The following is a 14083-nucleotide window of genomic DNA, read 5'->3' as shown; positions in this document are numbered from 1 at the left end:
GTCCAAATCGCAGCCCCACCTTAGGGGAGTTATTGCTTGGGTAGGGAATCTGCGGTTAGAAGTCTCTATCAGATTAACAAGTTACTTGCCTTTGTAGAGACTCTATTTAGCCGCAGATACCTTACCGACTCTCTCATCCTCCTCCCTCTGCAAATGGATTTAGAAGCAAAGGATTGCTTCCATTTTAAGGGTCCTAGTTCTAACGCACTAGTGGTCAGTGTTCTTTGTGGCTCAGCGCTTCTGGCGTGGAAAGTCGTGAAAAGAAACTGATGTCAGTGTGATGGGATGGCGCTTATATAGGCACCGTGCACGTCACTTCCGGTGTGGAGGATGCCACGCGGAGCTGAACATCGCCACCTACCAGCGTGTAGGGGTACTGCTCACGCACATTTTTGGGATTTTGGGACTATTATAAGGTAAAGAATGTGCAGCTACATAGTCTTACTACCATATAAGTTGTTACAGAAGGTAAGTAACTTGTTCTTCTAATCAGGAGGCAGCTGAGCATCAACCCGTCTGTATATTTTCATTAAAGTCAATAACGATGTATTAAAACCATTGTGTAAAGTTAAAGACCCACAAGTAAAGTGGGTGTCCTGAAATGAGATGGTGTTCCCTGAAGATACCATCAGCAGTGTTTTGCTACTCTTGCATTTTACAGATTGCTGCACATTTGTTTTGCATATGGGTCTCGAGTTTCTCACAGTTACCTTTCAAATATTCCAACTCAAGTAAAGAGATGAGAACCCACGTTCACCAATTGAGTCAGAATCATCTTTAATTCGAACTTCATAAAGTACAGGAAGTAAGCCAAGTGACAAAGTTGTAGTCAAGTGAATCCAATGAAATCCAAGAGTGTAGAACAAATTGCAGCAGCCGACACGTGTTTCGCCCCTTACGATAATTCCACCAGGGGCTTTTTCAAGGCAATGTAGTATTCCTGATCATACATCACTTCATCATAATTATTGGTCCGAATACCAAGTAGAAATGATTTCTAATTTTGAAATTGGAATTCACTTGATTAAAGCTTTGTCACTTGGCTTACTTCCTGTTGGGTAACTCCTTATCTCTCAAGTAGGGTTTTGAGGGAATTTGGTGGGTTAACCTGGAGGCAGCCCCTTAGCTTTGGGTTCTACGGTATGTTTCTGTTTATTAGCCCAGGGAAAGATACTTAGCACTGGTGAAGTGGTGTTCTTTGAATCTGAACCTCACTTTTTAGGTTTAATATATGCATGAAAACAACACATACAGCATGTTCCACCTACATGTAGAAGCCGGTGGCATTAATTCAGCAATGTGCAATACACAGAAGAAAAAAACATATCAACCTAGGTTAGGGAAATTAACTGTTTAGAACACAGTGATGACTATCATAACATTTAGGGCTATTAGGGCCAGAGCCGGGTAGGGAAAGGCCTGTCTGTTACTTGGCCAACCATCTATCTGCCCTTAGTCACCATGGTATATGATCTGACTCCTCTCCCTATGTGTCAGTCGAAGAATGCGCATATACACAGGACATGTCAATTCGCAAAACTTCTCCGCTAGATAGTGAATGCAGGGGCTCCACGTTTTGTCAAAAAGTGGAGAGGATGTTGCAGTGGCCGTCAGTTTCTCCATGCCCATCAGATCCCACATTTTGTGAAGCCATTCTGTAAACGTGGGGATCGAGTCCTTGCTCCAGCAGGAAAGTACGAGTTGTTTAGCCACCCCCAACGCCAACATGATGGCCCTGCCTCGGACAGACCTCAGCGGGTATGTTTATGGGTGTGGGAGTCCTAATAGTACATAGCTAGGAAAGCGTGGAATTTTAGTATCATACATGTCATCTATGGAGTCCAGTAAATCTACCCAAAAGGCACCTATTTTAGGGCATTGCCACAGAATGTGTGTAAGAGTACCTATTTGCCCACATTGTCTCCAGCACGTTGTTGGTGCCTCGTTTCCAGTGTGCAACCTTTGCTGGTGTGTAGTACCAGTAGTGGACATCTCCTTACTGGAGACATTACAATCTGATACACGATCACGATGCAGAACGTCACGTCACTCTGTCCGTGAATGTGCGTTCACACTCAGCCTCCCATCTACCTCTAGCGGGTGTTCTGAGTAGTGTGTCTGGTGTGAGAAAAAACGATATATGTCTGACAGAAGACGTTTGTCTGAGGTGTGGGTGAGGAGCCACCTCTCAAACAGCACATGGGGCTGCCTAAGGGGAGAGTTACCCAGTGTGGGACTGATAGGTATTGCCAGTGTGTCTTGGACGGCAATCCAAAGTCTGCCTGGAGTTGGGAGAATTCCAAAGACCATCCACGTCCTAGAGGTTTCCGATTTGTTTACAATTAGCTGCTTGCCACATGTCATAGGCCGCATCTGCCAATACAGGGGTGAAGTCTGGGTTTCCTATGATTGGTGTCTGGGGGGAGAGAGGAGTATAAAGAACGTTCTGTGTTTGTATTATGTCCCATACCCCCACTGTAACCTGCAGTACCTGTGAAATGTACTCCCCAGGTGGCCGGTGGCACTTCGGCAGCCGTCGTATTTTCCATATATGAGCCCCGGCTACTGCTTGGTCAATAAAGCACCAGTGCTTATCTGTGGTTTGGCAAGACCACTCTACTATATAGTGCAGTTGTGCTGTGTGATAATAGCTGATCAGGTGTGGTACCCCCAGTCCACCCTCTGCCTGGGGTAAATATGCCTGCGCTTTCGACATTCTCGCCTTTCTGCCGTCCAACAGGAATTCCTATATCAAGTTCTGCATCTTATCCAGGACTCGGGCGGAGGAGGTAGTGGCAGTGCTTGCATGGCACATAATATTTTGGACAGTAGTGTCATCTTGACCACTGCTAGTCTGCCTAGCCAGGAAAGGCTGTATGCCTTCCGCAGAGACAGGTCCAGTCGCACCCTTGCTGCAATCCCCACATAATTGTAGGCTGCTGTTGACATAGGAATAGAAAGGATCTGCAGTCCCAAGTATTTCACTGCCTGTGCTGCCAATGTAAAAGGAAAGGCTGGCTTTAGGGTTGTCACCTCTGCCTCTGGGATGTTTAAGTTAAAAATGAATGATTTTTGTAGGTTAGTCTTAAATCCTGAAACTGTCCCAAATGCTGTGAACTCCTCAAGGACTGCAGATAAAGACACCTGCAGTTCTGTCAAGTAGAGCAGTACATTGTCTGCATAAAGAGCTATCTTGTGTGTCCCCGTCCGCTCATTCTAATACCAAAGATCCTGGGGTGTTGACGGATGTGTTCAGCCAATGGCTCCATATATAGAGCAAACAGTAAAGGCGAGTGAGGGCATCCCTGCTTTGTGCCCCTAGTTATGGGAAAGGGACGGAATAGAAGGCCGTTCACTCATACCATCCCCCTGGGCGATGCATAGCTACATTGAACCCAATGGCGGAAGCGTGGCCCCAGCCCATAGCTTGCCAGCACAGCCTTAAGGAATGACCAGTGAACCTGATCAAACGCCTTCTCCACGTCAATGGACAGGAGAAGCATAGGGGTGCCAGTTTGCTGTGTCTTGTCTAAGAGATGACATAGACATATGGTACTGTCACTACAACACCTTTTGCTTATAAATCCGGGCTGTTCAGGATCTACCAGGCCTTGCATGAAGGGAGCCAGTCTATTAAATGCCTGTGAAGATTTTTGTGTATACCGGTAGGAGAGATATGAGGCGGTAAGAGGAGCAGTGTCTGGGGTCCTTCTCTTCTTTAGGGATAACCGTGATTGTTGCCATCTGCATGGTAGGGGCAAGAAATCCCATGGCGCTAAATTCATTATGTAGCCGCACCAATACTGCGGCCAGTAGTGTCCCAAAATCTCTATAAAACTCTACATTAAGGCAGTCATGAACAGGGGCTTTGCCCAGCTTAAGATGTTATATGGCCATTACAGGGAGTGCAGAATTATTAGGCAAATGAGTATTTTGACCACATCATCCTCTTTATGCATGTTGTCTTACTCCAAGCTGTATAGGCTCGAAAGCCTACTACCAATTAAGCATATTAGGTGATGTGCATCTCTGTAATGAGAAGGGGTGTGGTCTAATGACATCAACACCCTATATCAGGTGTGCATAATTATTAGGCAACTTCCTTTCCTTTGGCAAAATGTGTCAAAAGAAGGACTTGACAGGCTCAGAAAAGTCAAAAATAGTGAGATATCTTGCAGAGGGATGCAGCACTCTTAAAATTGCAAAGCTTCTGAAGCGTGATCATCGAACAATCAAGCGTTTCATTCAAAATAGTCAACAGGGTCGCAAGAAGCGTGTGGAAAAACCAAGGCGCAAAATAACTGCCCATGAACTGAGAAAAGTCAAGCGTGCAGCTGCCACGATGCCACTTGCCACCAGTTTGGCCATATTTCAGAGCTGCAACATCACTGGAGTGCCCAAAAGCACAAGGTGTGCAATACTCAGAGACATGGCCAAGGTAAGAAAGGCTGAAAGACGACCACCACTGAACAAGACACACAAGCTGAAACGTCAAGACTGGGCCAAGAAATATCTCAAGACTGATTTTTCTAAGGTTTTATGGACTGATGAAATGAGAGTGAGTCTTGATGGGCCAGATGGATGGGCCAGTGGCTGGATTGGTAAAGGGCAGAGAGCTCCAGTCCGACTCAGACGCCAGCAAGGTGGAGGTGGAGTACTGGTTTGGGCTGGTATCATCAAAGATGAGCTTGTGGGGCCTTTTCGGGTTGAGGGTGGAGTCAAGCTCAACTCCCAGTCCTACTGCCAGTTCCTGGAAGACACCTTCTTCAAGCAGTGGTACAGGAAGAAGTCTGCATCCTTCAAGAAAAACATGATTTTCATGCAGGACAATGCTCCATCACACGCGTCCAAGTACTCCACAGCATGGCTGGCAAGAAAGGGTATAAAAGAAGGAAATCTAATGACATGGCCTCCTAGTTCACCTGATCTGAACCCCATTGAGAACCTGTGGTCCATCATCAAATGTGAGATTTACAAGGAGGGAAAACAGTACACCTCTCTGAACAGTGTCTGGGAGGCTGTGGTTGCTGCTGCACGCAATGTTGATGGTGAACAGATCAAAACACTGACATAATCCATGGATGGCAGGCTTTTGAGTGTCCTTGCAAAGAAAGGTGGCTATATTGGTCACTGATTTGTTTTTGTTTTGTTTTTGAATGTCAGAAATGTATATTTGTGAATGTTGAGATGTTATATTGGTTTCACTGGTAATAATAAATAATTGAAATGGGTATATATTTTTTTTTTGTTAAGTTGCCTAATAATTATGCACAGTAATAGTCACCTGCACACACAGATATCCCCCTAACATAGCTAAAACTAAAAACAAACTAAAAACTACTTCCAAAAATATTCAGCTTTGATATTAATGAGTTTTTTGGGTTCATTGAGAACATGGTTGTTGTTCAATAATAAAATTAATCCTCAAAAATACAACTTGCCTAATAATTCTGCACTCCCTGTAGTACTTAAGCAGGTGTAAGGTCCTTGTCTAGACACAGAGTACTTTCCAGCGGGACCCTAGAAAAGGAGACTGGCCCGAAATGCTTCTACGCTGTCATCCGTCACCTCTTCAGCAAAGTAAAGGGCAGTATAAAAATCAGCAAATTCCACTGCAATCTGTTAGGCTAGTTGAATCACCTCACCTGCTGCCGATTCCAACTCAGTCACTCCCTCTATTATCGATCGGAGATGCTGAGCCAGTAGGTGCCCTGCTTTGTACACCCTCACATCTCCCCTCCCCCGAGCATAGTATTTTTGCTTTGTCCGTAGCAAAGCGTATTTCGCCCTTCCCATGTCAAGTGCCCTCAGTTGCTTGCGGGTCACATTCAGTTGTCGCCTTATCGCCAGGGTACCCATGGTTTTAGGTTTCATTTCCGATCCTAGATTGCAGTTTCCAGTTGTGTGCGTTAAATACACCTATCGGAATGGAGAAATGCCGCAATAGCTATGAATTGCTTCCTTACCACCGCCTTCAGGGTCTCACAAATTAATGTAGCAGTCATATTGTGAGTATCATTTATAGCTAACAAAATCTCTATGGTTGTCTTAATTTCTGTATTTGTGTCATCATCTGTGAGGAGCTGATTATTGAGGTGCCATGTTTGTGGAGGCAGTGAACTAATGGGGGGGGGGCGCAAACTGCAAGGTAATAGGTGCATAATCAGACAGGGCAGCTACACCAGTGCCTACTACAGTTGTTGCCTCAGTGATATGAGGTGACATTAAAAAGAAGTCTCTGTGCGCGTACGTGTGGTGTACTGAAGAGAAAGGGGTGTATTCCCTCTGTGCTGGGTATGTCATCCAGCCATCCTCTAAAAGGTTGACAGCACGCAGGTGTGCCCCGTTCTTTGCATGGATCTGTCCATTTGTGTGTCTTATACTATTAAAATCCCCCCAACTAGAATATCCAAGTCTGGGGAGGTAAACACTCGGCCCAGTGCCTCACAAAGGATTAATTCTTGTTGATCATTTGGGCCGTAGACATTAGCAACTGCTAATCTATACCCCTTCAAATCAATGCGCAGAGTTAGAAGTCTCCCTGGTATTTTTGTGTGGGCCTGTATCACCTTCCCCGGAAAGTGTGTTGCCAACAGGATTGCTATCCCTGCTTTTTTCCCCAGCCTGGATGAAAAATATTGGCTGTCAAACCAGCGTGAATGCAGTCTTTTCTAACCAACCCTCAGTAAGTGCTTTTCCTGAATAAGACAAATATCACATTTGGTTGCCCTGATCTGCTAAAGAAGGGCCAGCCGTTTCACAGGGGAGTTTAGGCCCCTGACATTAAGACTGGGTATATGAATCATAACTTCATGGTAGGAGTAAGCTAATGAAGGTCCCCAGGCCTTTGTATATCCACCAGGCCCCTAGCATGCCACCCACCATACATATTAATGCTGTACAGTGGGCAAAGGGAATAAATGAGGGGTTAAACATAGAACACAGAAACAAAACTGCTCCCCCGCCTGGGAGCATCAATACTCAAACTCGTGGGATGAAGTCTCCGTCTTCCACACCAGTTCTCAAGGGATGGGAGCTCCCCTGCCAGCAGTGCCATCTATAGCGAAGCCCAATGACGGTATAGTAAAGAGGCAGCATCTCCCCCACAGGCGCCCGCTGTATCGTCAATACTGGCAGGGAACGGTGTGGGGACCTAAAGGTCTCAGTGGTCACTGTCAGCATCCGATACATTTCCATGTAGCTGAAGTTGCTGCAGAAGCGCCGCCCTTTCTTTGTGGCTCTCGGTCTCCATAGGCTTGCTTACTTTCCCTTTTCCCATACGCAGTATATGTCGTCGTCTACATGTCCCGTTAGGGTCTCTAGCTCTTGTTCTGCAGGTTGTGAAGAAGATTCCTCAGAGAAGGGAGGTATGTCCATAAGGGCTTGAGTCTCTGATATGGTTTGGACGCTCTGCGTTTCCTTGTTCCAGACAAATTGAATGCGAAAGGGGTGACCCCATCTATATCGGATCCCCTTCTCGCGGAGGAAGTTCATTAGGGGTCTGAGGGTTCAGCGGCACTGTAATATCATTATGGAGAGGTCTTGGTAGATCCCTATCTTGAAGCCCTCAAAGTCCAATGTGGACTTGTGTCTAAAAGAAGCCAGGATTATTTCCTTTTGTTTATAGTAGCGCAGACAAGTCAGAACATCCTGTGGCTGGCCCAGGGATCGAGCGGGTCACCCTGCACTATGGATGCATTCCAGCTGTATATTTTGTTCTTTGTGTTCTGGGGCCACATGATTAAAGAGAGGGATCACAAACTCGTCCAAACTCCCAGATATTGCTTGCGAGGGTACCCCTTTAATTCTGATGTTGGAGCATCGAGAACTGGTCTCCAAATCTTCCAGGTGATATTGCATTGCTAAGTTTGTGTCCCGCAGCTCAAGCAGCTCTCGGTAGTGTGCTTCCAATTCCTCCTCACAAGATTCATGCGTTTGTTCCAGTGAGTCCCCTCTTTGGCCTAAGTCTCCAACATCTATCCTCAGATCGTTCACCTCTGTGGCTGTTTCTTGGTTAAGTGTGGCAAAGTCGTCTCTGAGAACTCCAAAACAGCTGCTCCAAGAAGGCCCATGTGACAGCTGCAGCCTCTTTCTCTAGTTTTGTCGCCTCCTCTGTCTCCCGTGGTAGTATCTTTGTGTTGGTCTGCTTTCTTTGCTGGGGTTTTAGCAAATAGTTCTTTAAGAGGGACATCCTTTTTTTGTATTGCGATGAGATGCTATCGCCAAGTCCAGGATGACCCTCATGCCAGAGGGAGAAGGCACAAAAAGGTAATGAGCGCCAACGCGCGGTCACCACCTCACTGAGTGTCTGTGGCCTACTGTCTATTGCTCTCAGCATCTGCAGCCAGGAACCGCTTCCACCGTCACCCTTGCATTCACTGTCACAGCTGAATCTGTTCCAGGGGTTGGGGCCTCAGCCTCCAACCCTCCAGTTCCACTGTATTAGCTCCGGGTGTCCTCTGCCAGTTCCTGCAGTCCCCTGGGCCGATACGACTGGACCCCGGAGCCACAATTGTCAGCTCATCCCTCCAGCAAGTGATACTATGCAGACCACTCCGTGTCACCCCCATTCAGCAGCGGATCTCGTCTCATAGTCCAAGTGTTAAACCATCATGTGCACTGCCCGCTGCACTCTGGACCTCCACCTGGTCCTTCTCCGTTAGGCATCGCCGATTTGAGTCCTCCTCCCCTTTCTAGGACCTCCAGTCACTCACCCTGAACACCACCAGTCTCTCTGGGCAGTCGGTGGGTTATCCGACGCTCTGCAGGCAGAGACCCCAAGGCCATGTGCTGATCCACTGTGTGATGCCGATCCTCCAAGGGTTTGCGCCTACCCGTCTTCTTCACATCCCCTTAGGTGTCGCCTTAGCTACTACAGCTGTCCCCTGCACTCTTCATTCATCGGTAGCCCGCTCGACTAGCCTTCGCCTCTCGGGGATCATGCGCCACTCTGGGGCCTCCGTTCATTCATCTCGGCCCTCTGTCGCAAGCCTAGTCGCGGCCACCATCTGGGAGTGCCACGTCCGTCGCTCCGTAGGCCTCCATCATCTGCCCATTCCAGCAGCGGCGCACAGGCCTCCCTGGGACTGTGGCAGATAGCGAGCTTACCCCACTGCTTTTTGGCCCTGGGTAGTGTCTGCCACGCCTGGGACAGCCCTAGTTCCGTGCCTGGGCAGCAGAGCTCCTGTAGGTTGCTCCTACATGGGCGCCATCTTGACCACGCCCTCCCTGAACCTCACTTTTAACCAAGAGTTGGGTCCTGAACTCTCAGAATCACTTTATCTAGTTCATGGCCATCTTCTTCTGCTGTTCACATTTTAACTTAACCCTCTTAGTTACTGTAGGAAAGTAGCCTCTTTCTTGGCATAGTTACCCCCATTTTCTGCCTGTTGTCAGTGTGTGGTATCTACTGGGATCCTACTAACCAGGACCCTAGTAGTTATGCTCTCTCCTGTAAATTTATGCTAACTGTATCTTTTTCTCCCCACAATTGGCATACTGGTCCCCTTATGTAAGTCCCTAGTATATGGTACCTAGGTACCCAGGGCATTGGGGTACCAGGGGAATCCTACGGGCTGCAGCAGTTATTTTGCCACCCATAGGGAGCCCATGTAAAGGGTTCTGCAGGCCTGCCATTGTAGTCTGCGTGAAACGGGTGCATGCACCCATTTTTGCACCGGGTCACTGTAAGTCACCTCTATGGTAGGCCCTCTAGGCCCAGAGGGCAGGGTGCAGGTACCTGTGTGTGAGGGGACCCCTGCACTAACAGAGATGCGCCCACAAACTCCAGATCCTTTTTCCTGGACTTTGTGAGAGCGGGATGCCATTTTACGCGTGTACTGGACATAGGTCACTACTTATGTCCAGCTACATAATGGTAACTCCGAACCTGGGCATGTTTGATATCAAACATGTTGGAATCATAACCCCAATACTGTTGCAAGTATTGGAAGTATGATCCCATGCACTCTGGGGGCTCCTGAGAGGACCCCCAGCATTGCTACCACCAGTCTTACGGGGTTTTCCAGACAGCCCAAGCTGCTGCCACCCCTCAGTCAGGTTTCTGCCCACCTACTGCTTGATCCGATCAAGCCCAGGAAGGCAGAAGAAAGGCTTTCCTTTGGGGGAGAGAGGTAACACCCACTCCCTTTGGAAATAGGTGTGACTGGCACTGTAGGGGTAGTCTCCCCAAGCCACTGGTATGCTTTGAAGAGCACATTTGGTACCCTCAGGGTATAAACCATTCCACACCGGTTCAGGGACTCACCCCCTTTCAGTGCTATTTAGGGTCTCTCTTTTGGGTGGGTTCTCAGATTTGGCTTGCAAGACTCCAGCAGGATTCCTCTACAACCTCCCCTTTGACTTCTGGCCACAGGAACTGCAACTGGACCCGCCTGCAATCAATGAAGAAGACTCTTCTGCAACTTTGTTTCTACGGCTCCTGCCAGCTTTGCAACATTTCCCTGGCCATGCATCCTCAAAAGACAGCAACTCTTCAGTCTGCACAAGAAGAAAAGAGGAATCTCCCTTGGACTGAAGGAGTCACTCCCTTGTATCCACAGGCACCTACTGCAACGACAACCAGCTGCGTGGATCTCCCCTCATCTTGAGCTGCGTGGATCCTGCATCACAGGTGGTGGTCCAAAGTAGTCCTTTGGTCCTCTCTGCCAGCCGTCCAACTTTGGTGGAGGTAAGCCTTTGCCTTCCCACGCAGGACAGTACCCCGTGCACCGCGTCTCTTGCAGCTGCCAAGGCTTGTTTGCATCTCCTCCAAGGGATCTTCAGGCGACGTGCAGCTCCAGTCCCCAGCACTCCTTCCTGTGAAGCTCAGCCCTCTGCATAGTTCACCTGCAGCGTGGAATCCCTCTCTGTAGTGCTATGTGGGCTCCTTGTCAACTTCTGTGTCCCTGTCCTGTGGGACTCCTGTGGGTGTTGCATCTGCTCCTGTGGACTCTCTGCGATGCTGAGGGTCCACTCTGACTCCCCCTCCTTGGTCGAGTCCTCCAGCAGCAACACTTTTTCATTAACTGCAAGTTTGTCTTTGCCAAAGCTTGTTGGTGGAATTTGTGCACCGACACTCATCTGCAATCTTCACTCCAGCGTGGGACATCTTCTGCATCCATTAGGAACTCTTCTCCAGCTCCAGGGATGCAGTGCTGACCTGTTCTTTCTCACTGTCGACCAACTCCTGCAAGTACAGCTGGGTAGTAACTCCTACTCCTCCTGGACTCTACTGTAACTTTTGGACTTGGTCCCCTCTCTCCACAGGCCTTCCTCTACAGCAGTGGTTCCCAACCTGTGGCCCGGGGACCCCTGGGGGTCCGCGAAGCCTCCTTAGGGGGTCCGCGACTGCTCAGAAAATAAGCTAAAATTAACAGATTAGGTCCCCGGCTTTCAGTAATGGCTTAGTAGGGGGTCCCCAGACTCCAATAATGATTCAGTGGGGGTCCCCAGGATCCAGTAATGATAAAGTTGGGGTACACAGATGAGAAAAGGTTGGGAACCACTGCTCTACAGGCATCCACTGCTGGTTTCTTGCAGTCTTGTCTGGGTGTCTTATTTTCTTCTTTTCCTTCCTTTTGGGTGGTTTGGCGATTTTTCAGTGATTTACTCCTGCTTTCCTTGTCACTGGGGTGGGGGTGGGGTGGGGGGTACTGTGTTACTTACCTCTGTGGTTTTCTAGTACTCCCACTCCCCTTTAGTATATGATTTGGGCTCCCCCTAGGGTCAACATTTGTTAGTGCTAATTGCACTATTTTCTAACCTTTTCTATGTCTATTTCAGAATGCTAGTGTATATATTTAGTGTATTACTTACCTCCTAATGAAGGGTTGCCCTTCTAGTATTTTGTTGTATTGTGTTCCAAAAATAAAGTACCTTTATTTTTGTACAACTGAGTGCTTTCTTTCATGTGTGTAAGTGCTCTGTGAGTACAGTGGTTTTGCATGTCTCCTAGATAAGCCTTGGCTGCTCATCCACAGCTACCTCTAGAGAGCCTGGCTTCTAGACACTGCCTACACTTCACTAAGAGGGTATACCTGGACCTGGTATAAGGTGCAAGTACCCTAGGTACCCACGTACCCAACACACACGAGCTTCCTACAGTTACCCAATGCTTTTTTTCCTCTAAAATGTCTAAAAGATGACTTGCTGGGTCTGTACAAGGAAATAAGTGTGCTCGGCCATTGTTCACGTTATATTTTCTACCTTGTCTATCCACCTCAGGTTGATCGCCGTGTTGTTAACCAACTAGCTGCAGCCTATGAGCAGGACCTTCTGCCTCGGGGGTGCACCCTGCGCATTACTGTGGACGATTCTGACAAACATCTTCTCAAAGCCAAGGAGCCCGATGCGGAGCAAGAGATGAAGACACCCACACTGAGGCTCGAAATTGTAGAGAAGAACAGCAAAATCAGGAAACTGGACATCATGGTCCCTCACAATCCTGAGGAAATGGAGTTTGTTTTTTAAGCCTGCAGGGACTTTACCAAAACTTTATCCGTCTGACTGGGTCATTTGAAAGCAGGTCATCGAGAAGGTGCATCATGTGAAAACAGCTTATCCATCAGATTTATTTAGCATATGTTAAGTGGCAAAGCAAGAAAACACATCTTCTCAGGTCTTGACGTTTGTTTTATAAAATGAAAATCCTGATGTTGAAATTCTTTCATTTGGTTCTCTTGTTTTAAGCATGAGTCAAATGCTGCTGTTTGCTGGAGATATTTGCTCTTAACGCTTACGATTGCATCGAGTTAAATTGGTGTCAACATTTCTATCAACATGCCTATTTCCATTTGATACCGTCAATGTGCAGAATCGTTATCCTTTAGAATAACATCAGAGAGGCATTGGCCACGGGTGGAAAAAATCTCACCATAGGCTGATGTTCTTCAAATGTACTTTAGGATCCCTAAATAAGAGGTCTAAGTATACTACGTATAGTAAAGGAATGTAGGGAGAGGAGCATCGGAACCAATTGTCAAAAATCTGTCGTGATGCACATATAGGGAAATAGTGAAGCTGTTCTGCCTTCCAACTGAATAGCAGTTATTTAGAAATGCGTGGACTGACGTGGTGTGAACCACGGAGGACTTTTTAAAGCAACACTTAAACACCCAGCAATAGAAAGGATTGTATCTAAAGGTGCCACTTACTAAAATATAGTGCATGGAAGCATAGAGCTAAAAGCCTCGAAGTCAATGTTGTGATTACCACTGTAATCATTGAGCTAAAAACCATGTCGCAATTACCACTGTATTCAATGGTTGAGTAACGATGTTGTAACAAACTTGTAACATTTAATCGCATCACTTTTTTTCTTGAGGTTACAGCTTTAAGAGTGCTTTTTTCTCCTGCATTGTTACTTCTCCCACCTCAATTATTATGCTTCAGATTGCTCCTCTCCTCCTAATACTACTTTGTACATTTGTTATTATTGTCTTTTGTTCGCAAAGCAGGCTTTCTCCTACTTTTCTTAAAATCCCACTCCTCGTTTCTCCGCTCCTTCAGCCTCCCAGGTTCCAACTGTCCGTACCATTGTAGAGTTGGTGAGTTCTTTGTAGGATTGTTGTGGAAAGAGGAGTGGGGCAAAGCCCTCCGGACTCACAAAGAAGGCATAACCTGCTCCAAAGTTCGAGGTATACATTTTGTTTTCCCTCTATTTCTTTTAAACATAGTTACAAATTGGCACAGTGAGACAAAGAAAACAACTTAGGTGCTTCTGTTTTACAAATAAAGAGGGGATGTTCTTTCATAGAGTATAGGAGTGTAACAAAGTGCAATTGTTCTGTAGAAGGTTTTCGACTCAATGTCATAGTCGTTGGCATTAACAATTGAAATGGATTCTAAGCATACTTTACCAGTTGGCCCTCAAAGCCTCAACGGTTTCGAAATGGAATTGTGAAATAAGCTATTGCATGTTTCTTCTGTGGGATAAAGGGGTATGAGTGGCGTTCTCATCAATTTCACAGAGATTGCTTGAAAACGGAATGCAAATGGTGGAGATATACATGGGAGGAGGTGTGAAATAGCAATAAGGACTGTCGTATAGAGGTTAGACCAGTTGGATTGAAGTATGGTGCAA

The 14083-nt window shown here is 47.0% G+C and overlaps 1 protein-coding gene across 1 annotated transcript in view; it reads left to right on the top strand.

Moving 5' to 3' along the window:
- Positions 1 to 13760, top strand: part of CLPB (ClpB family mitochondrial disaggregase) — a 1103838-nt gene extending 1090078 nt beyond the window's left edge. The window contains exon 16 of the mRNA XM_069203766.1: positions 12226 to 13760. Within this exon, the coding sequence (XP_069059867.1) occupies positions 12226 to 12471 (246 nt within the window). The 3' untranslated portion in view covers positions 12472 to 13760. The remainder of the gene's footprint in view (positions 1 to 12225) is intronic.
- The last annotated feature ends 323 nt before the right edge of the window (positions 13761 to 14083 follow it).

This window comes from Pleurodeles waltl, chromosome 8, assembly GCF_031143425.1.
Source record: "Pleurodeles waltl isolate 20211129_DDA chromosome 8, aPleWal1.hap1.20221129, whole genome shotgun sequence".
Classification (NCBI taxonomy): domain Eukaryota; kingdom Metazoa; phylum Chordata; class Amphibia; order Caudata; family Salamandridae; genus Pleurodeles; species Pleurodeles waltl.
The sequence above is the reverse complement of the archived record's forward strand: the minus strand, read 5'-3'. Positions and strand labels throughout refer to the sequence as shown.